Here is a 22,413-nt window from a genome sequence, read left to right as displayed (position 1 = left end):
ACACCTCATATAGCACCAGTCAGTAGCTATGTGACATCACTGACTGGGAACACTGGAGAAAGAACCCCACATGACCCGAGCACTACTCAATCTACACCCCAACCGCCCCCCATGCAAACATACTCATCCCCCATCCTAACAAACACTCCCATCCCTTTAGCAAGTAACAGCTATACATCTCTAAAACTGCCCCCCTAAAAGGATTCAGGGCAGCAATAACAGACCCAAGACAAATGAAAATTTAGAGCCAGTCCAAATAGTCAATTCAGGCCGCTCCCTGAGCATTCTTGGTCTTGCTGGCAACTCTCTTCCGCTTCTGAAGCTTAGCCCTTGCAGTCGATCCCATGACGACCGGTGGGACTGCAGTGATCGTCAGACCAGACCCATGCAATATCTTCCAAACATCTGATAACAGCCGACTCCGATGCAGCTTCCCCTCTACTGCAAAACAAAGTGCAAATGGGAAAGCCCAGCGATATGGGATTTTATTCTTTACCAACACTTCCAGCGCCGGTTTCATAGCACACCTCTGAGTCAGGGTAAACTGAGACAAATCTTGGAACATTGCCACTTTAGCTTCATTGTATTCCACAAAGGGAACCTGGCGCGCTCGTTGCAGCACTTGCTCTTTAACCAAAAAAGAAGCGAAACAAACTATCATGTCCCGGGGGTGGTTGTCCACAGGTTTCCCCAAGGCCCTATGTGCCCATTCAATCGCCATTTCCTCAGACCCCAGCAATTTTCCACAAATTGATCTCACCACGGTAGCTACATCCTCTTTGTCTCTCGATTCAGGGACACCACAGAAGCAGAGATTATTTTGACGACCACGATTTTCTAAGTCATCAATTTTATGCTGCAAGTCATCATAGGAAGCCAGCATCTGTGTGAGACGAGCCTCAGCCCCACTCGTCCACGCTAGCCTCCAAATCCTCCACACGGCCCCCCCCAGCTCCCCCACACTTAAGGCATCCATTCGCTCCAGTGTTTCCTCCTTATATAACACATATGTCTTTATTTCATCCCGGATTTCCGATAGGCACTTCTTGAGCGCCTTAGAGAGACCCCGGGTTGGAGGGACTGAGTATGCTTCTGTTAGAGACCTAGCCAAGTCAGAGTCCGAGTGAGAAAGTCGAGCCGAGGAAACATGGCACCTCATGGGCTTACCAGCAGATCAAGCCTGGAGTTTCTCAACCTCCTTCCGCGTTGCCGACATGATCGCCTGCCAACACTCCAAATCAACTCCCGAGATCCACTACAAGCACCAAAGGAGGGAAGAACACAATTCAGGGCAGATGATCGCTAATGCAGCGTATTTGTTAGAGAGGACGCTTCGGAGCTAAAAGATCAAGCAGCCATCGATGTCCGTGACGTCACTTCCTCCAGTCAACAATTTCAGTTTTTTCTCCCAAAGCAGCTGGATGATTTTCTAATGACTAAAGAAGAGTTAGATGTTGTATAATCCCGCATGTATGATGTAGGGCTGGGCTAGACAGAGCATCATGAGTGAGAGATAGTCTACTGGATATTATTTCTTTTTATGTTCATATATTGTTTCTAATATTTAGAGTCTCTATAAATTGGTGGATGAATGTTCTGTAATTATTTCTAATTATATTTTTCTTTGCTCTAGTTGTAATATTTTCTATATTTCATATTTATCTCAAATGTTTTCTGGGGTTATATCATTGAACAAATAAACTGAGAGTTCCATACTGATGGGGCAACGTAGTAGAATCTATGGAACATCTGGAATCAAACCTTGCTGTAAGCAACCAAAAGATTATTTTGGCAAAAAAAGAACCCTAAAAGCCATGTGATTATATTGTAACCCACTGAGAAGAGTAGATTGTGTGGTCTTTTTTTTTTTTTTTTTTTTTTTTTTAATAAAAATAACATCTTAAAAAAAGGCTTATAGTCCTAATATGATGTAGAGCAGAGAAACATGCTTTGGTAACTGAGGAAATACGATAGTCAAAATCAAATAGACAATGTTAGTATCTTAGAGGACTGAGCAAATGGAGGTCATTGGCCATTTACTATTGGGGCATAGGATCAGGGCCGTGCCTAGGGTCTCTGGCGCCCCCCCCCCCCAGTTGGCCTCTCCGGCGCCCCCCCCCCCCGAAAACGAGCGCTACACTACCCGCGCTCTTCTCCCCAGATCCTTTTTTTTTTGTTTAAATTTACCTCTCCGGCGCGCGGCAGCGTAGGCAGCGTTAGTGAGAAGGAGGCGGCGCTCCCCCGCCCCGACGTGTCTTGCCTTCGCTGTGTCCCGCCTTCTTCTGACGTCAGAAATGACGTCAGAAGAAGGTGGAACCGAGCGAAGGGAAGACACGTCGGGGCGGCTGGGGGAGCGCCGCCTCCTTCTCACGCTGCCTACGCTGCCGCGCGCCGGAGAGGTAAATTTAAACAAAAAAAAAAGGATCTGGGGAGAAGAGGGCGAGGTAAGCATGGTGCGGCGGGGCGCCCCCCAGAGGATGGCGCCCTCCTGCCATGCTTACCTCGCTTACCGCGTCGGCAAGGCCCTGCATAGGATGAAATGATGAATCTATTTCTGATCCACATGGTCCTGGGATTTGGTAACATAAAGCTTCAACTAATGTTGGTCAAGCCAACAGGCCACCACCACATTGAGACACAAAGGGGCTGATATTCAGAGATTTGGTTAACTGTGGGAGTTAACCAAACAAATTGTAAGTTCTTCTGGACAAATCATGTGGCCAAAGGTTAACCAGTTAAATGTAGGAAGAGTCAGAGGTATGTTTTTAATTTTGTAGTTAACTTGAACTGGGTGTGCCCCAGTGAATATCGGCTCCTATGGGAACTTAGTGCTAGGAGAGACAAAGATGACCACAGTCTAAAGTCTGTGACAGCAAAGTAGCAGGAAGGAATGGTCAAACAGGGTGGACTGCCATGTGATCCTTTTCTGCTGCATATTTTGTTTTAAGGAAACATGGTTGTAAACTCGTTACTTGTTTTATAAACTTCTTTAGCTCGATGTTTAGTTTACTTTTGCTGAGTGGCTCTTTGTTGTATATGTAGGATTTGACAACTTGTTGCAGCCCCTTCTACAACCTGGTTTGCTGTAAGTGGAGGAGTGGCCTAGTGGTTAGGGTGGTGGACTTTGGTCCTGGGGAACTGAGGAACTGAGTTCGATTCCCACTTCAGGCACAGGCAGCTCCTTGTGACTCTGGCCAAGTCACTTAACCCTCCATTGCCCCATGTAAGCCGCATTGAGCCTGCCATGAGTGGGAAAGCGCAGGGCACAAATGTAACAAAAATAAAATAGATACTATTGGAGATTCTACATGGAATGTTGCTACTATTGGATATTCTACATGGAATGTTGGTACTATTAGAGATTCCACTAGCAACATTCCATGTAGAAGGCTGCGCAGGCTTCTGTTTCTGTGAGTCTGACGTCCTGCACGTACGTGCAGGATGTCAGACTCACAGAAGCAGAAGCCTGCGCGGCCACATTGGTGATCTGCAAGGGCCAACTTCTACATGGAATGTTCTAGTGGAATAGCAACATTCCATGTAGAATCTCCAATAGTAGCAACAGTGGAGGAGTGGCCTAGTGGTTAGGGTGGTGGACTTTGGTCCTGAGGAACTGAGTTCGATTCCCAGCACAGGCAGCTCCTTGTGACTCTGGGCAAGTCACTTAACCCTCCATTGCCCCACGTAAGCCGCATTGAGCCTGCCATGAGTGGGAAAGCGCAGGGTACAAATGTAACAAAAATAAAATAGATACTATTGGAGATTCTACATGGAATGTTGAGATTCTGTTGCTACTATTGGAGATTCTACATGGAATGTTGCTACTGTTGGAGATTCTACATGGAATGTTGCTACTATTGGAGATTCTACATGGAATGTTGCTATTCCACTAGCAACATTCCATGTAGAAGGCAGCGCAGGCTTCTGTTTCTGTGAGTCTGACGTGCAGGACGTCAGACTCACAGAAGCAGAAGCCTGCGCGGCCACATTGGTGATCTGCAAGGGCCGACTTCTACATGGAATGTTGCTTGTGGAATAGCAACATTCCATGTAGAATCTCAAATAGTAGCAACAGTGGAGGAGTGGCCTAGTGGTTAGGGTAGTGGACTTTGGTCCTGGGGAACTGAGGAACTGAGTTTGATTCCCACTTCAGGCACAGGCAGTTCCTTGTGACTCTGGGCAAGTCACTTAACCCTCCATTGCCCCATGTAAGCCGCATTGAGCCTGTCATGAGTGGGAAAGCGCAGGGTACAAATGTAACAAAAATAAAATAGATACTATTGGAGATTCTACATGGAATGTTGCTATTATTGGAGATTCTACATGGAATGTTGCTATTCCACTAGCAACATTCCATGTAGAAGGCAGCGCAGGCTTCTGTTTCTGTGAGTCTGACGTCCTGCACGTACGTGCAGGACGTCAGACTCACAGAAGCAGAAGCCTGCGTGGCCACATTGGTGATCTGCAAGGGCCGACTTCTACATGGAATGTTGCTTGTGGAATAGCAACATTCCATGTAGAATCTCAAATAGTAGCAACAGTGGAGGAGTGGCCTAGTGGTTAGGGTAGTGGACTTTGGTCCTGGGGAACTGAGGAACTGAGTTTGATTCCCACTTCAGGCACAGGCAGTTCCTTGTGACTCTGGGCAAGTCACTTAACCCTCCATTGCCCCATGTAAGCCGCATTGAGCCTAACATGAGTGGGAAAGCGCGGGGTACAAATGTAACAAAAAAAAAAAATTATAACAGGGTGAAGGTAGGAGAAAGAAGAGAAGGACTGAGCACAGGATGGAATGTGAATTATAGTTGATCAAGAGAATAGTTTCTGGAGATGGTGATTTTTTTTGTCTATAAACTTGTTTATATCAGATTAAACAAGTGTATGTGTGTGTTTTTTTTTTTTTTTAGGTCAAAGAGAATAAAGAGAAGGAGAAGTTGGAGAAGAGACTTTTGGAAGAACTCTTCAAGATGTTCATGGACTCGGATTCCTTTTACTATAGTTTGACTTATGACCTAACGAATTCTGTTCAGAGACAAAGCGCAAGTGTGAAAAACAATATACCACTATGGCAGAGGGTAAATACTTCTACTACTACTAATAATAATCATTTCTACTAGACGTATGCAGCGCTGTACACTCTGTCCCCAGTGGGCGCATAATCTAAGTTTTTTTGTACGTGGGGCAATGGAAGGTTAAGTGACTTGCCCAGAATCACAAGGAGCTGCAGTGGGAATCAAACCCAGTTCCCCAGGATTTTAGACCACTGCACTAACCATAAGGCTAGTCCTCCACTCTAACATTCTGAGAGTGAACAGTGGTTAAACTCACCATCTTGACAATTTTATTAAATATTTATTTATTTATTTATTAGGATTTATTTACTTCCTTTTTGAAGGAATTCACTGAAGGCGGTGTACAGTAAGAATAGATCAAACATGAGCAATAGGCAATTATAGCAGTAAAAATATTGAAATAACATTGAAATAGTGTTGGTTTTCAGTATAGCATGGTGGCTATTAAAGACATTTAGACAAGTCTGTTTTTAATCTAGTTTAAATAACAAACACAAGTGAAATAATGGAAACATTGTCCCAGCCATCACATGTGTAGCTGTCCTTGAATTGCCTAAGCTATACTGGATAGGGGATTCTCTTTCCTTGAGTGTGGTCTCTCATCTCATCCAACAGAAGCAGATCTCCATATAAGAGCTCTCCAGTTGGGAGATAATTATATCAACTGTCCACAAAGTTGGAATATTGTAGCATAGTGTATGATGGCCGTTAAAGACCAATATGGTTCATCTAGTCTGCCCAGGAAGGTGGCTAGAGCTGTGCCTGCTGCTCCGTATGGGTTATCCTCCTCTATGCCTTTGTTTAGGGTTGTATCAGATGCTCTTTGCTACTGTTTTTGAAGTGTGAAAGTCATTTAAGGTTTGCTTTGATTCCAAGAGAAAGCCCCTGCTCGATAGAGCTTATAGAGGCATATTTTCAAAGCACTTTGGGAGGCTAAGTTCCATAGGTTTCTATGGAACTTTGGGAGGCTAAGTGCTTTGAAAATGAGCCTCATAGTCTTTTAAAGACAGGCAAACACATAGGGATTTTCTGTTTATCCCATGCCTTTTTGAATTCTACCATTCTTTTTGTCCTCACTACCTCCAATCAGATGTCATTCCAGGCATCCTCCACCCTTTCCATGAAAAAGTATTTCCTGGTGTTGCTTTTTAATTTACCTCCTTGCAGCTTCATTTTATGTCCGCTAGTTCTACAGCTTCCCTGTCTTTGAAAAAGATTTGTTTGCTTATTAATGCCTTTCAAGTACCTAAATGTCTATATCATATGTTCTCTGTCCTTCCTTTCCTCTAGAGTATGCATATCCAGGTCTTCAAGTCTCGTCTTCTGGCACAAACCAATATCATTTTCTATGACTTTCTCCTGAACCGCTTTGTCTTTTTATATCCTTAGTGACATACGGCCTCCAAAACTGAACACGGTATTCCAAATAGGGGAGGGGGGGGGCTTACCAATGACTTTTATGCTCTTCACAACTCCTTTGACACTCTTTCCCCCATAATAGTATCCACATCAAAACATTCTAGGCAATACAAAGAACCATGATACACTCCACAACTCCAATCACATAAATGTCAACTTAGACAAACTGAACGAATTTGGAGACATCAACATTCTCAAACTACTCTTACTATTTACAAGAATACAGCCCAATCATATAAAAATGCATTACGGCAAAAAAGAGTTACTATTCCTCAAAAATAATTAAAGAACTGAATACAGCAGTATTATATTGGACTTTAAAAATCCTTAATCACACCATGCCTCCATTCCTGATGAGCCGACATTGCTCTCCTCTAGCCAAGATCTTGCAAATCATTTCGGTAACAAAATCTTTCCTCCCTCTCTCTTGTTTTCACTTAATTTGATTCTGGATGTAGATTGCTACTTCTTACATGTGAGCTCCAGTATTGCCTTACTTTGTAAAATGTTACTTGTTGTTATGTTGTGAGCTCTTGATTGTATCTGTATGAAAAATCAATAAAAGAAATTAAACTATAAAAATGTTTGAAAATCTTTACCTTACGCAGCACTTTTTCAACAACTTCAAGTGTCGTAGCAACTCCTCCTAATTCAGATTTCAATCTGTCACTTAATGTCTTTTCCTTCTTTCATAGGGAAGGGAAATGGGACTTGATATACTGCCTTTCTGAGGTTTTTGCAAATAGCCCGTCAGAGTCTCAATTAAGTCGTATTATACAAGGCATGAAATCTGCTACAGCTCCCCGTGATCCCATTCCATCTATCTTTATTAAACAGTCTGTTCAAGAGCTAAGCACATTTATTTTACATATGATCATGTCCTCCTTTTCCTCTTGCATAGTTCCTGAGGCATGAAGAAAGGCCATATTAAGAGCTAAACTAAAAGACCTGTCTAAACCTGTCTCTGATAGAGGAAATTATCACCCTGTTGCTAATCTTCCTTTTCTCATTAAAATTGTAGAAACAATCATTCACACTCAACTTCAAGACTTTCTTACTAAAACAAACACGATTCACCCTAACCAAACAGGATTCAGACATCACCACAGTACTGAAACTGCTTTACTTCATTGTAACATAGTAGATGACGGCAGAAAAAGACCTGCACGGTCCATCCAGTCTGCCCAACAAGATAACTCATATGTGCTAATTTTGTTTATACCCTACTTTGATTTGTACCTGTGTTCTTCAGGGCACAGACCGTATAAGTCTGCCCAGCACTATCCCCGCCTCCCACCACCGGCTCTGGCACAGACTGTATAAGTCTGCCCAGCACTATCCCTGCCTCCCAACCACCAGTCCCGCTTCCCACCACTGGCTCTGGCACAGACCGTATAACTCTGCCCAGCACTATCCCCACCTCCCAACCACCAGCCCCGCCTCCCGATCTTGACTAAGCTCCTGAGGATCCATTCCTTCTGCACAGGATTCCTTTATGCTTATCCCACGCATGTTTGAATTCCATTACCATTTTCATTTCCACCACCTCCCGCGGGAGAGCATTCCAAGCATCCACTACTCTCTTTGTGAAAAAATACTTCCTAACATTTTTCTTGAGTCTGCCCCCCTTCAATCTCATTTCATGTCCTCTCGTTCTACCGCCTTCGCACCTCCGGAAAAGGTTCGTTTGCGGATTAATACCTTTCAAATATTTGAACGTCTGTATCATATCACCCCTGTTTCTCCTTTCCTCCAGAGTATACATGTTTAGTTCAGAAAGTCTCTCCTCATACGTCTTGTAACGCAAATCCCATACCATTCTCATAGCTTTTCTTTGCACCGCTTCAATTCTTTTTACATCCTTTACAAGATACGGCCTCCAAAACTGAACACAATACTCCAGGTGGGGCCTCACTTCATATTGCAACATTAATTCATCATCAGTTGGATCATAACAGATCTATTATTCTGCTGTTACTAGATCTGCCAGCAGCTTTTGACCTAGTTGACCATATCCTGCTTCTAGGAAGACTTCATCAGGTAAGGATTAAGGATCTAACTCTTGACTAGTTTAAATCTTATCTTTCCTATCATATATACACAGTCCAATAACAAGATAAGAATTTTAGGCCATTCTCAATCGATTCCGTAGTTTCACAAGGATCGATTCTCTCTCCTATGTTATTTAACATCTTTCTGGCACCACTTCTCACACTCGCTCAATGTCTAGGATTTACAGTTTACGTGTATGCAGATGATATTCGGTTATTACATTCCATTGATCTGACAGATGCACAAATGATTCATAAACTCAGTTGTAATTTGACCCAGATTACCAATTGGTTAAAAGAAAATAAACTAATTCTCAAGAGAAGTGTCTGTGTATACTTTTTTCAACTTGTGCAATGAAACTGTTACACATCCTCTTCTTAATTCCATCGTTTCCCAACTGCAAAATACTAAAATACTAGGTGTAATCCTAGACGCATCTCTTTCTCATCACCTTCAGATTTCAAATGTGATAAAGAATTGCTTTTATAGACTAAGACAAATTTGTTCCATTTGTCCACTTCTTGATCCACCAACATTAAACACCCTCATACATTCTTTTGTAATAAGCAAATTAGACTACTGCAATTCACTGTGTCTGGACCTTAAAGCTACTGATATCAGATGTTTACAAATAGTTCAGAACACCGCTATCAAATTTAATCACTGGAAAAAAGAAATTTGACCACATTATCCCTCTCTTGAAAACAGCCCATTGGCTTCCTTTACCTCACCGCATTATATACAAGATTCTACTGTTAGTTTACAAGACCCATATATCAGGCCAACCGTCGTATCTCGCTCGTTTATAAATCCCCTATACTAATCGGAGATCCCTTCGATCATCTTCTCAAAACCTGCTCGTGATAACATTCTTTAGCAAATTGTGCATGAACACACTAGGAAAGCAATCTTTTCAGTTCAAAGACCAGAACACTGGAATAAACTACCACAGTCATCACACTTCACTTCAAATATTTTCATCTGAACTTAAGACTTTCCTTTTTTCAAATGCATACTCCTTATTTTCCTTTTTTGTCCTCGAAGATTGAATACGATTGACTGCACAGTGTTTTTAAAGTACTTCCTCCCCCTTTTCCCCTTCCTCCTATCCTACTACTACTACTACTTAGCATTTCTATAGCGCTGCCAGGGTTACGCAGCGCTGTACAAGTTTAAACATGGGGAAGGACAGTCCCTGCTCTAGAGAGCTTACAATCTAAAGGTAACAAATTATGTAGTAAGTGTAGGTATCATGAATGGAGAAGGTGGTTAGGCGCCAAAAGCAAGGGAGAAGAGATGGGCTTTGAGTAAGGACTTGAAAATGGTTAGGGAGGGCACATGGCGTATGGGCTCGGGAAGTCTGTTCCAGGCATAAGGTGATGCGAGGCAGAAGGGGTGGAGTCTGGAGTTAGCGGTGGTGGAGAAGGGTACAGATAGGAGTGATTTGTTCTGAGAGCGGAGGTTACGGGTGGGAACATACAGGGAGAGGAGGGTAGAGAGGTAATGGGGGGCTGCAGATTGAGTGCACTTGAAGGTCAATAGGAGAAGCTTGAACTGTATACGATAGCGAATCGGGAGCCAGTGAAGCGACTTGAGGAGAGGGGTGATATGAGAGTATCGGTTCACGCGGTAGATGAGACGTGCGGCGGAACTTTGGACAGATTGAAGGGGGAATAGGTGGCTAAGCGGGAGGCCAGCGAGGAGAAGGTTGCAATAGTCAAGACGAGAGGTAATGAGCGAGTGGACGAGGGTTCAGGTGTTCTGTTCAGTATTGTAGTTCTTCCCCCTCCCCTTATTGTCTTATCCTGTTATTTCCTATGTATGATATAGTACTCCCTTCTGTTTCTTCTTTTAATGTAACTACTTAGTCTGTAAGTCGCCCAGACATAGGCTTGATGAGCGGGATAGCAAATACTAAATAATCTTGAAACTTGATTATCACTTCCTTCCTTCTCCTTGTCACACTGTGTTACTACTCTGAGATCCTTGGATGCTATCACCCCAAGATCCTTCTCCTGGTCCGTTCACATCAGCGTGCCTTCCTCCCTCCCTCCTATATAGAAGTAAGTCGCCCAGACATAGGCTTGATGAGCGGGATAGCAAATACTAAATAATCTTGAAACTTGATTATCACTTCCTTCTTTCTCCTTGTCACACTGTGTTACTACTCTGAGATCATTGGATGTAATCACCCCAAGATCCTTCTCCTTGTCCCTTCACATCAGCCTGCCTGCCTCCCTCCTATATAGAAGTTCCTTTGATTTTTGCACCCAAAATGCATCATTCTGCATTTCTTCACATTAATGCTTTCCTATATGAGCACGCCGCTATGGAACGCGTTGCCACGTAACCTGAAAACGGTCCATGAATTGACCAATTTCCATAAACTATTGAAAACTTATCTCTTCGACAAGATATATCACAAAGATCAACACGTGTAACTGTACAATCTTTAATATATCCAGAAATGTCTTATAATGTCTCTTGCTTTAACACAATCATGTATTTCACCACCATGTAACCCAAAACCCTCTGTAAAACCAAATGTATATTCTCTTCTATTTCCAGTATCCATGACGAATTGTAAGCCACATTGAGCCTGCAAAGAGGTGGGATAATGTGGGATACAAATGCAGTAAATAATAATAATAATAATAATGCTTAACTGCCAAGCATTAACCCATACTTCTAATTTTTGCAGATCATTTCTCATCATGATCACTACATTTGGGGTGTTCAGACTTTTGCAGGTCTTAGTGTCTCTGCAGAAAGGCAAACTTTTTTCTTTCTAGACTTTGTACAGAATTGATCCCAGGGCAGATCCCTGAGGCACTGTACCACTAACCTTTGTTTCTAAATCCAAACACTGAGATAAGGAGCATAAAATCTGTTTTACTCTTTTTGGTTCTTGCCAGTTACTTGTGACCTGAATTGGCCACTGTTGGAAACAGGATACTGGGCTTGATGGATCTTTGGTCTGTCCCAGTATGGCAACTCTTATGTACTTATGTACTTGGGATTCTGAATGGAATCTTGCTACTCTCTGGGGTTCTACATGGAATGTTGCTAATCTGGGATTCCAGAATCTTGTTATTCTTTTAGGTTTCTGCCAGGTATTTGTGACCTGGATTGGCCACTGTTGGAAACAGGATACTGGGCTTGATGGACCTTTGGTCTGTCCCAGTATGGCAACACTTATGTACTTGGGATTCTGAATGGAATCTTGCTACTCTCTGGGGTTCTACATGGAATGTTGCTACTCTGGGATTCCAGAATCTTGTTATTCTTTGAGGTTTCTGCCAGGTATTTGTGACCTGGATTGGCCACTGTTGGAAACAGGATACTGGGCTTGATGGACCTTTGGTCTTTCCCAGTATGGCAACACTTATGTACTTATGTACTTGGGATTCTGAATGGAATCTTACTACTCTCTGGGGTTCTACATGGAATGTTGCTACTCTGGGATTCCAGAATCTTGTTATTCTTTGAGGTTTCTGCCAGGTTTTTGTGACCTGAATTGGCCACTGTTGGAAACAGGATACTGGGCTTGATGGACCTTTGGTCTGTACCAGGCTGTCAATGCTTATGTTCTTATGTGTTCCACCATTTACCTTATCAGTTCAGTGTAGGTCAGTTAACAACAAATAGTCAAAGCTCAATCATAGCTAACAAAAACTGCTGAAAAAGGGACGTTTTTAATATCTTTCTAAAATGTGTATACTCCAAATTCTTCATAAAACAAGAAACATATGCTCACCATATTTGAGGGGCTTGATAGGCAAAGACTTGATCAAAGATCTTAAATCTCTTAATTCCTTTAGCAGAAGGGAAGGCAAAGGGTGAACAATTTATACTTCTACTTCTCAAGGAACCTGAAAATTCAAAGTGGGACAATAAGTATTCAAGACAGTCACCATTCAAAATATGATATAGCGTACAGGAAAATTTGAATAAAATCTTGACCTCAATCCGGAGCCAACAAAGCTCTATATAGAATTTGAAAATGTTATCATGTTTGTGAAGAGAATAAATCAATCGTACAGTGGTGTTTTGAATTGTCTGCAGACACTGAAGTGTGAACCTAGGAGCTCCAAGGAAAAGCAGATTGCAGTAGTCTGACTTTGACAAAAGCAAGGCTTGAACAAGCAGTCTAAATTGTTCTAATTCTTCTCAATTTCCTCATCACATAAGAACTACTAGTCCTTTCTAGGGTGTCACAAAAATACAGTAAAAGTTATAAACATTAACAAGCATTCTCATGAAAACTTCCTTAACAAAACATTTCCTATAAACCAGCATCAAATAACCAAATTAATTTATAGCATTAAAATAATTCACATAAAAACTTTCTAAACAAATATGTTTTCAAATTTTGTCTGAACACCATATAATCAGTACAGTTGTTCAATACAAAAGACAGACAAAGTTCAAGCTGCTTGGTAGGAAGAGAATTCTTTAACATCTTGCAGTTTACTACTGTGAAAGGCATTAAATAAAATAATACTGATCGAACGTTAGTGCATGGAGTAACTAGTGAGGTCATTAAATTTGCTGATGACACAAAGTTATTCAAAGTTGTTAAATCGCAAAAGGATTGTGAAAAATGACAAGAGGACCTTACAAGACTGGGAGATTAGCATCCAAATGGCAGATGATGTTTAATGTGAGCAAGTGCAAAGTGATGCATGTGGGAAAGAGGAACCCGAACTATAGCTACGTAATGCAAGGTTCCACGTTAGGAGTCACCGACCAGTAAAGGGATCTAGGCATCATCGTTGATGATACATTGAAACCCTCAGCTCAGCGTGCAGCGGTGGCTAAGAAAGCAAATAGAATGTTAGTTATTATTAGGAAAGGTATGGAAAACAAAATTGAGGATGTTATATTGCCTTTGTATCGCTTCATTGTGCGACCTCACCTTGAATATTGTGTTCAATTGTGGTCACCGCATCTCAAAAAACATATAGTGGAATTAGAAAAGGTACAGAGAAGGGCGACAAAAATGATGAAGGGGATGGGACAACTTCCTTATGAGGAAAGGCTAAAGTGGCTGGGGCTCTTCAGCTTGGAGAAAAGACGACTGAGGGGAGATATGATAGAGGTTTATACAATAATGAGTGGAGTGGAAAGGGTAGACGTGAATCGCTTGTTTATTCTTTCCAAAAATACTAGGACTAAGGGGCACACAATGAAGCTACTACTTAGTAAATTTAAAACGAATTGGAGAAAATCTTTCTTCACTCAATGTGTAATTAAACTCTGGAATTCGTTGCCAGAGAATGTAGTAAAAGCAGTTATCTTAGCGGGGTTTAAAAAAGGTTTGGATGGCTTCCTAAAGGAAAAGTCCATAGACCATTGTTAAAATGGACTTGGGGAAAATCCACTTCTTATTCTAGAATAAGCAGCATGAAATGTATTGTACTTTTTTGGGATCTTGCCAGGTACTTATAACCTGGATTGGCCAATGTTGGAAACAGGATGCTAGGCTTGTTGGACCTTTGGTCTGTCCCAGTCAATACTTATGTGGTCCCTGGAATTAATTTCATTCCTGGAGCCCAGTTGTGTCTCTTCAGTGGTTCTTGAGTGACTCCTTAGGCTCTGCAAAAGGGGAGTGCTTAGTGTTCTTATGAATCTTGTTTTCATGCCTTTGATCTGGTGCAGACACGTTCACCAACTCCCTCATTTTCTTACTTTTGTATCTAGTAGATACCTCCGTCAGTTACTCTGAAAGAGCCTGTTTTGGGGAACTCTGTAACTCATCCTCTTCTTCAGATATCATTTAGGCAACCATGTATCTCTTCTAATTCAACCTTTATGGCATATGGGGATCTCCAAGAAACAGGCCCTTGATACTCCATCAGATTTCTTTTTTCCTTCTAGAATGGATCAGTAAGCAAAATATTCCTTCCTTATATACAAGGAACATTAAGGATTCATAAATTGTAAATCAGTCATTGCTATCCTTTTCTGCTTTCACATTCTGAAGGAGAAAACAGACTTTTAAGTGAGCATACAGGAGAATTTGACTATTTCTCTAACTTAAATATCTATAAAGAGTCCGATTCAGCAGAGGTTGTCTCTGTGAGATCCTAGTAGCACTTTTCATTTGTAGTGGCGGTGGTAGAGTATACTATTAGAGCACTATTTGCGACAACTATGCTGCCTCTCTTCATACATCGAGAAGGAAAATCTTATCCCAGTTGTGCATGACATGATAACAACAAGACTGGATTATTGTAATGCACTCTACAATGGTCTGGTCTGCACCTGCAAGACCCATAGAAGGTTGCAAGTGATGTGACCACATTACACCATTTTTGCAAAACCTTCATTGGCTACCAGTACAATACAGGGCTAAATTTAAAACTCTGTCTGATCTTCAAGGCCCTTAAAAGAAATGGCCCAGAGTACTTGAACAGGATGACTCTCTACACACCTCCAAGGACACCCAAGGTCACCCCAAGGAGATATCCCTAAACATACCCTCTCCAAAAGACATTACACGATGTGATACCAGCAAGTGAGCCTTCTCCGGAGTAGCCCCCACACTCTGGAATGCACTGCCTGAAAGGCTCCGCTTAACACAAGACTATCTCTACTTCAGGAATCGGGTGAAAGCTTGGCTCTTCAACCAAGCCTTTAATGGAAGAAGTAACTAACTTCATAGTCTCAAACACACACACACAAGGAGTGACACAGGCTGCACATACCTGCAGCAGGACAAGTTTATCCACCCTTACCCTAGCTGAGATAACATTTAATCATCTCTCTGACCTCATGTGCAACTTTCTTTAAAATTAGTCACCTTATTTTCTAACTCCTCTTACTCTTTTACCTATCTATACGTTCCATCTTTGCTTATACCCTATGCTGTCTACTGAAATGTTTTATTACGTATTATGTTGAGATTATAAGTAGTATACTATGCCATACTTTGTATTGTTTGAATATTTTTACTGCTGTAAAGTCTTTTGCTTATGTTTGATTTATTCTTACTAGACACAAAGAAAACAGTCCTTGTCCACAAATTTAAGTTTCTGGGTTTGTAGAAATTGGTTTTATAGCCCTAGCTATGGCCATGACAAACCATTTTTCCTTCTGTGGTGTTGAAACCTCTTGCTTGAATTTACTAGCTTCTCTAAACTGGTTTCATTGTCTGTGTAAATAGTTGAAATATGGCATTTCTGGAACATTTATCATGACTTTTTAATGCTTTTGTACCAGATGAAATTTCTTAAGACAGTTAAGTTTTTAATATTGGATGTGTGACTGTGAGGTAAAGGAAGGGCATATTCAGAGGATTTTGGAGAAATGTTTGTTTATTTATTGCATTTGTATCCCACATTTTCCAACCTAGTGGTTGGTTCAATGTGGCTTACAGTTAACTTAAAGTAAACCGGTTACATGTTATAGTGCCATGTATTATTATTATCATTTGTTACATTTGTATCCCACTTTTTCCCACCTATTTGCAAGCTCAATGTGGCTTACATAGTACCGTAAAGACATTTGCCAAGTCCGGTAGCGGACAAGTACAAAAGATGATATGGTGGAATAGGGAAGATAAGATTCAGGCACGTGGGGTTAAAGGTAAGGAGGGTTTGATAATGTCCAATACGACCTTTGGTATTGAAGTGTTGCAGAGTTGAGGCATTTAAGTTGGGTCATTCGGGTATGCCTTTCCGAATAGATGAGCCTTTAATGATTTTCTGAATTTTAGGTGATAATTGTTTTCACAGCTTGTGGCAGTGCGTTCCACAGTCGTGTGCTTATGTAAGAGAAGTTGGACGCATGGGTTGTCTTGTATTTAAGTCCTTTGCAATTTGGGTAGTGGAGATTCAGGTAAGTCCGTGATGATGAACTGGTACTATTTCTGGTTGGGAGATTAATCAGGTCAATCATGTAATCTGGGACTTCACCATAGATAATCTTATGGGCCAGGGTGCAGGTTTTGAAAGCGATGCGTTCTCTGATTGGAAGCCAGTGTAGTTTTTCACGGAGTAGTGTGGCGCTTTGGAATCGTGTTTTACCAAATATCAACCTGGCTGCTGTGTTCTGGGCTGTCTGGAGTTTCTTTGTGAGTTGTTCTTTACATCCCGCATAGATTCCATTGCAGTAATCAACGTGGCTTAGTACCATTGATGGAATTAAATTACGGAAAATTTCCCTCGGGAAGAAAGGTTTTATACGCTTGAGTTTCCACATTGAATGAAACATTTTCTTTACGGAGGAGTTGACTTGGGTCTCAAGTGTAAGATTGCGGTCAATAGTAACACCTAGTATTTTGAGACTGTCGTAAATGGAGAGGGAACGATCTGAAGTGGTTAAGGTTGTGGGTTTGTAATTGTTGTGCTGGGATGAGAGGATAAGGCAATGTGTTCTATCGGTGTTCAGCTTCAGTTGAAATGAGTTTGCCCATGAGTGCATGGTGTTCAAACCACGCTTGAATGTCATTGGAGATTTCTGATAAATCGTGTCTAAAAGGGATGTAGATTGTTCTGTTTTTCTGTTGTTGTGCTGCATGCAGAATCTGTATGCTAATTTGGTTTGTGGTCTGTGCCCTGAAGAGGCCAGGTACAAATCAAGGTAGGGTATACACAAAAAGTAGCACATAAGAGTATATCTTGTTGGGCAGACTGGATGGACCATGCAGGTCTTTTTCTGCCGTCATCTACTATGTTATGTTACTATGTATGTGTCGTTTTGGGTATACTGGAGCTGTAACAGCTTACAGAAATTATTTATAATGGAAAAAAACCCCAAGTTATTTTTCTTCTCCTGTACTGGTGTAATATTTTCAATGATTACTGTTTATATGCGCCATGGCTGGTAAACGGGTGTGGCTAAATATGCCAACGTTGTCCAGTTCAGCACACTATTAGCAGCCAAGTTCATACAAAGTTAATTATGTTCAATGGAAAATAAATCTTTTGACTCAGGCTGCTTGCTATCTGAATATTTTATCACTGTTTCATTATTGCTACCAAGTATTACATATTAAGGGGATTCGTTTTAATTCATTTATCTAGTCCTTACGTGCACATGGTTTTGCTTTTTAAACCCAAAGGTTTCCTAGTATAGCATTTTTCATGTTTGAATTAGTTTTTGTATACAAGTTTTGCTTGATTTGTCTTCATTTGAGATAAAAGAAAATGTTTAAAACATATCTTGTCAACAAGGGGCTGGGTGGGGGCGGGACTGGGGGGGAGCCCAGCAAATTGATCTGCACAGGGCCTCGCAATTGCTAAGACTGGCCCTGAGTGTTGAAGCCTTGTTCTGTTGTGGAGCGATGCAAGCCTGGTTGCGTTCGGTCCATAATCATGGTTATGGAGTGTTGACCGGTTATTTGATTGACTAAGTGAGTTCGTCAAAAAGGAATTTTCTGAAGAAGTGGGCTCTTAAGTGTTTTCTGAATGTGAGGTAGTTGTTCATGAGTTGTAGGTCTTTTGGTCGTGAATTCCAGACTTTAATGCAGACGTATCATATGAAGGTGCTAGCGTATATTTCAGGCCCTGACATCTGGGAAAATGAAGGGAATGATAGGTTCTGTCATTCTTGGTTGCGTTGCATAGTGGCCGAAGATTATTCTGTAGGCCAAGGAACAGATCTTGAAGAATATGTGTGCTTTGATAGGTAGCCAGTGTAGGTTTTGGAGTAGAGGTCTTGCGCTTTCAAATCTGTTTTTGCCAAATATGAGTCTTGTTGCTGGTTTTTGTGCTCTTTATAATTTTTAAAATGTTTGTTCCCTGCATCTGAATGTGCAAGGAGCATGGTTTGGACAAGGGTGCGGAATACATCCCTTGGAAAGTAGTTTTTTTTAAATATTTGAGTTCCTACGTTGAGTGGAACATTTTCTTTGCTACTGTTTGTTGAGGGATAGCTGGCAATCTGTAGTGACTCTTAAGATCTTCAGGCCCTCTGCTGTTGGGAGGGGTGTTCCCATAACATTGATGGTTGTGTACCATTTGGTATTATGTGGTGATTCGAGTATCAGACAGTATGGTTTTTCTCTGTTCAGTTTTAGTTTGAAGGCTGATGCCCAAGATTCCATAATATTTATGCTGTCTGTGATTTTAGTGGTGATTTTGGATAGATCTTTTTTGAATGTTATGACACGTAGAGCACCAGGGTAAGTATGTGAAGCAGGTATTTTTATACGCTCAGATGCATATGTTTCCTTATGCGGGTACGAAAGTATACGTTCACTTCCACTTTGAAAATTAATCCAGGAATTTTAGACAGATCTATTTACATGCTCCTTTTGGCATGCACAAAATTTTCCAGGTTAATTTAAATGCAGACATAAACATTTTATAAAGAGTAAACGTAAGCGATCTCCTCATTTTACCCGCCAGGAAAGCCTTTGCTCAGCCTAGGAAAGCCTATTTGTAAATTTATGCACAAATTGGAGAGTTATTTTGTATACGTCTATAGGCATAAAACACTGTTTTATGCTCATAAATGCCTTTTAAAATTGCTTTCCATATGGTGATCCAGTTGCTGCAGATCATACCTGTTGTGTGTTTATGCGTTTTCCACTCGGGGGGCAAAATAACTAACGCATTTCAAGCACTAATTTGTCTTCTTTCTTCTCAGGTGGATGACAGATTCTTTTGGAACAAGCACATGATTCAAGATGTAATCAATTTAAATGTGAGTCCCTGTTCTCTGGATTTGCTGTATGTAAATTTATGATGCTAAGGGTATACTCTAAATGTAGGTCTTTCTAGCTTTGGTGCTGTATTTAAAAAAAAAAAAAAAAAAACACATTAGTCCACTGAGTTTAACTTTCCTCAAACCAGTGGTGTAGCTATGTGGGGCCAGGGGGGCCTGGGCCCCCGTAGATTTGGCCCTGGTCCCCCTTGCTGACGACCCTCTCGACCTCCCCCCCTCCCACTGCCAACCTGCCGTCGCCTGCCTTTGCTGGCGGGGGACCCCAACCCCTGCCAGCCGAGGTCCTCTTCTTTTCGCAAAAGGCTTCCTTTTGTTTCTGACGTCCTGCAGGCGACGGCGGGGGGGGGGGGGGTCGAGAGGGTCGTCAGCAGGGGGGGGCAAAGTTGGTGATGGCGGGGGGTGGGTGGGTGTCGGCAATGGTGGGGGGAGGGGTCGGTGGCGCCGGGGGGGGGGGCTAAAACGTGCCCCCTTACCTCGGGCTCTGGACCCCCCTCCCACTGAAGTCTGGCTATACCCCTGCCTCAAACTCTGGAATTCATTGTCAGAAGATATGGTCAAAGCAGTTAGGTTTTGATATTTCCTGGAAGGAAAGCTCATAAACTGTTTGGGGGAAGTTACCAACATGTGCTACTCTTAAGACGTATTATTTTACTGTTAACCCCAGTTATTACTAACAAGGTATCATTGCATAAAATAAGCTTGATCCATAAGTGACATCTTCTTGGGCACAGATATAAAATGCCCAAGATGTCAGTTATGGATCAAGTAACCCTCAGAGTCTTACCAAATTTGAATATCCATTGATAACATTGAACTGTAGAAACTCACCATATTTAAATTTGCTCTGTTACAAATCAGAGATACTGAGTGCACTAACACCCGGCCTATGCATCATTTATAAGAGTGGCTAAAACGTTTGTAAGGCTAGTGAAACAGGCTGAGCTGTAGGGCAGAAAAGGAGGAGGGGCCTCAGAGTTCACCAGCAGACTGTGCCTTTCTTAGCTTTGGGTAGGGTTACCATATTTTGTCCCTCCAAAAGGAGGACACCTGCCCTGCCCCCACCATGCCCTGTCACATTTTCCCCTCCCCCCTGTCACACTCCATGTCACTCCCCCTCCCCGTCACCCCCCTCCCCTTACCTTACTACTGCTCTGGTGGTCTAGTGACCTCTTTGGGGCATGAAAGAGCTTGGGTGTGATTGTATGTGATAATCTTAAGGTGGCCAAACGGGTAGAAGAGACAACGATGAAAGCTAGAGGATGCTTGAGTGCTCAGGGAGAGGAATGACCAGTAAGAAAAAGGAGGTAACGATGCCCCTGTATAAGACTCTGGTGAGACCTCATTTAGAATATTGTGTAGAATTCTGGAGACCGCAGCTTCAAAAACATGATGGATCTGGTAGCTACTTAAAATGGTCAATGGTCTTCATCATGAAGCATATGGGGACAGACAAGATCTCAGTATGTATTCTTTGGAAGAAAGGCAGGAAAAGAGGAGATATAATAGAGACATTGAAATACCTATGCGGCATAAATACACAGGAGGTGAGTCTCAGTTAAAAGGAGGCTCTGAAATGAGGAGGCATAGGATGACGATTAAAAGGGATGGAAGTAATCTGAGGAAATACTTCACGGAAAGAGTGGTGAATTTGTGGAATGGCCTCCTGGTGGAAGTGATGAAGATGAAAAGAGTATCTGAATTCAAGAGACCTCGGGACAAGTACATAGGATTTCTAAGGGAGCAATAGAGAGAGTAGATGGCATGGATGGGCAGACTGGTGGACGCTTGGAATGCCCTCCCGCGGGAGGTGGTGGAGATGAAAACGGTAACGGAGTTCAAACATGCGTGGGATATGCATAGAGGAATCCTGTGCAGAAGGAATGGATCCTCAGAAGCTTAGCTGAAATTGGGTGGCGGAGCAGGTGGGGGGAAGAGGGGGTGGTGGTTGGGAGGCGAGGATAGGGGAGGGCAGACTTATACGGTCTGTACCAGAGCCGGTGATGGGAGGCAGGACTGGTGGTTGGGAGGAGGGAAATACTGCTGGGCAGACTTATATGGTCTGTGCCCTGAAAAGGACAGGTACAAATTCAAGGTAAGGTATACACATATGAGTTTGTCTTGGGCAGACTGGATGGACCATGCAGGTCTTTTTCTGCCGTCATCTACTATGTTACTATGATAGGCCATATGGTCTTTATCTGCCTATGCTTTTCTCTGTTTCTCAAAAGCTTTTGTTAAAGATATCTTTAGTCTGATAGAAATGTATCCCCCACAACTTTTTTGTTGACCTTTATTTCCATATATCCAAGTGGACTAACAACGCAGCCACAGTTGTCTGCTCAGACTTAAAATAAAATAATTGATACCTGCTGAATTTTGATGGGTGCACTTTTCTTCTTTATCTTCAGAGGAGGATTTTAAGAGGTCAGAACACGTGTAATGTGGGTACTTTGTTTCCAGGGCTGGCTGAAAGGACTGTGATGCCCTGATCCAACTTTTGGTTTGGCGCCCACCCATTGGCACGCCCCCCTCTCAGGAGTGGAGGAGAGGCCTAGTGGTTAGAGCACTGGTCTTGCAATCCAGAGGTGGCTGGTTCAAATCCCGCTGCTGCTCCTTGTGATCTTGGGCAAGTCACTTAATCCTCCATTGTCTCAGGTACAAACTTAGATTGTGAGCCCTCCTGGGACAGAGAAATATCCAGAGTACCTGAATGTAACTCACCTTGAGCTACTACTGAAAAAGGTGTGAGCAAAATCTTATCTCAATCTCCATCTTCCCAACTGCAAAGGCCTCAAATACAAAACCTACTATGCATCCAACTTCTCCGTTATAGGCAGCCAACTCTGGAACGCAATACCTCGACACATCCGAACAACCGATGAACACCTACCCTTCTGAAAGCTGCTTAAAACTTACCTCTTCAGACAAGCTTACCCAAATAACCCAACTTAATTCTCGAACTCAAACCACACTACCCATACTCCAATCCTCTCCCACACATCCCTCCCTATTGTCCTACTCTTTCCACCTGGATCATCTCTGTGATACTTCGTACCATACTCTGTGTTATCTCTGTGGTACTTTGTACCACACCTTGTACCTTACTTTGTGTTATCTCTATGATACTCTGTACCACATCCTGTAAGCCGCACTGAGCCTGCTATCGAGCGGGAAAGAGTGGGGTATAAATGCCATA

General features: G+C 42.2%; 1 protein-coding gene across 1 annotated transcript in view; it reads left to right on the top strand.

The window, feature by feature from the left end:
* The window catches only part of INPP5F (inositol polyphosphate-5-phosphatase F), a 182,596-nt gene that overhangs the window by 83,755 nt on the left and 76,428 nt on the right, over positions 1-22,413 (top strand). The window contains exons 5-6 of the mRNA XM_030202612.1: positions 4,908-5,075; positions 19,140-19,196. Of these exons, the coding sequence (XP_030058472.1) occupies positions 4,908-5,075; positions 19,140-19,196 (225 nt within the window). The remainder of the gene's footprint in view (positions 1-4,907; positions 5,076-19,139; positions 19,197-22,413) is intronic.

Source organism: Microcaecilia unicolor, chromosome 5, assembly GCF_901765095.1.
Source record: "Microcaecilia unicolor chromosome 5, aMicUni1.1, whole genome shotgun sequence".
Taxonomy (NCBI): domain Eukaryota; kingdom Metazoa; phylum Chordata; class Amphibia; order Gymnophiona; family Siphonopidae; genus Microcaecilia; species Microcaecilia unicolor.
This window is presented reverse-complemented; position numbering and strand designations above follow the sequence as displayed.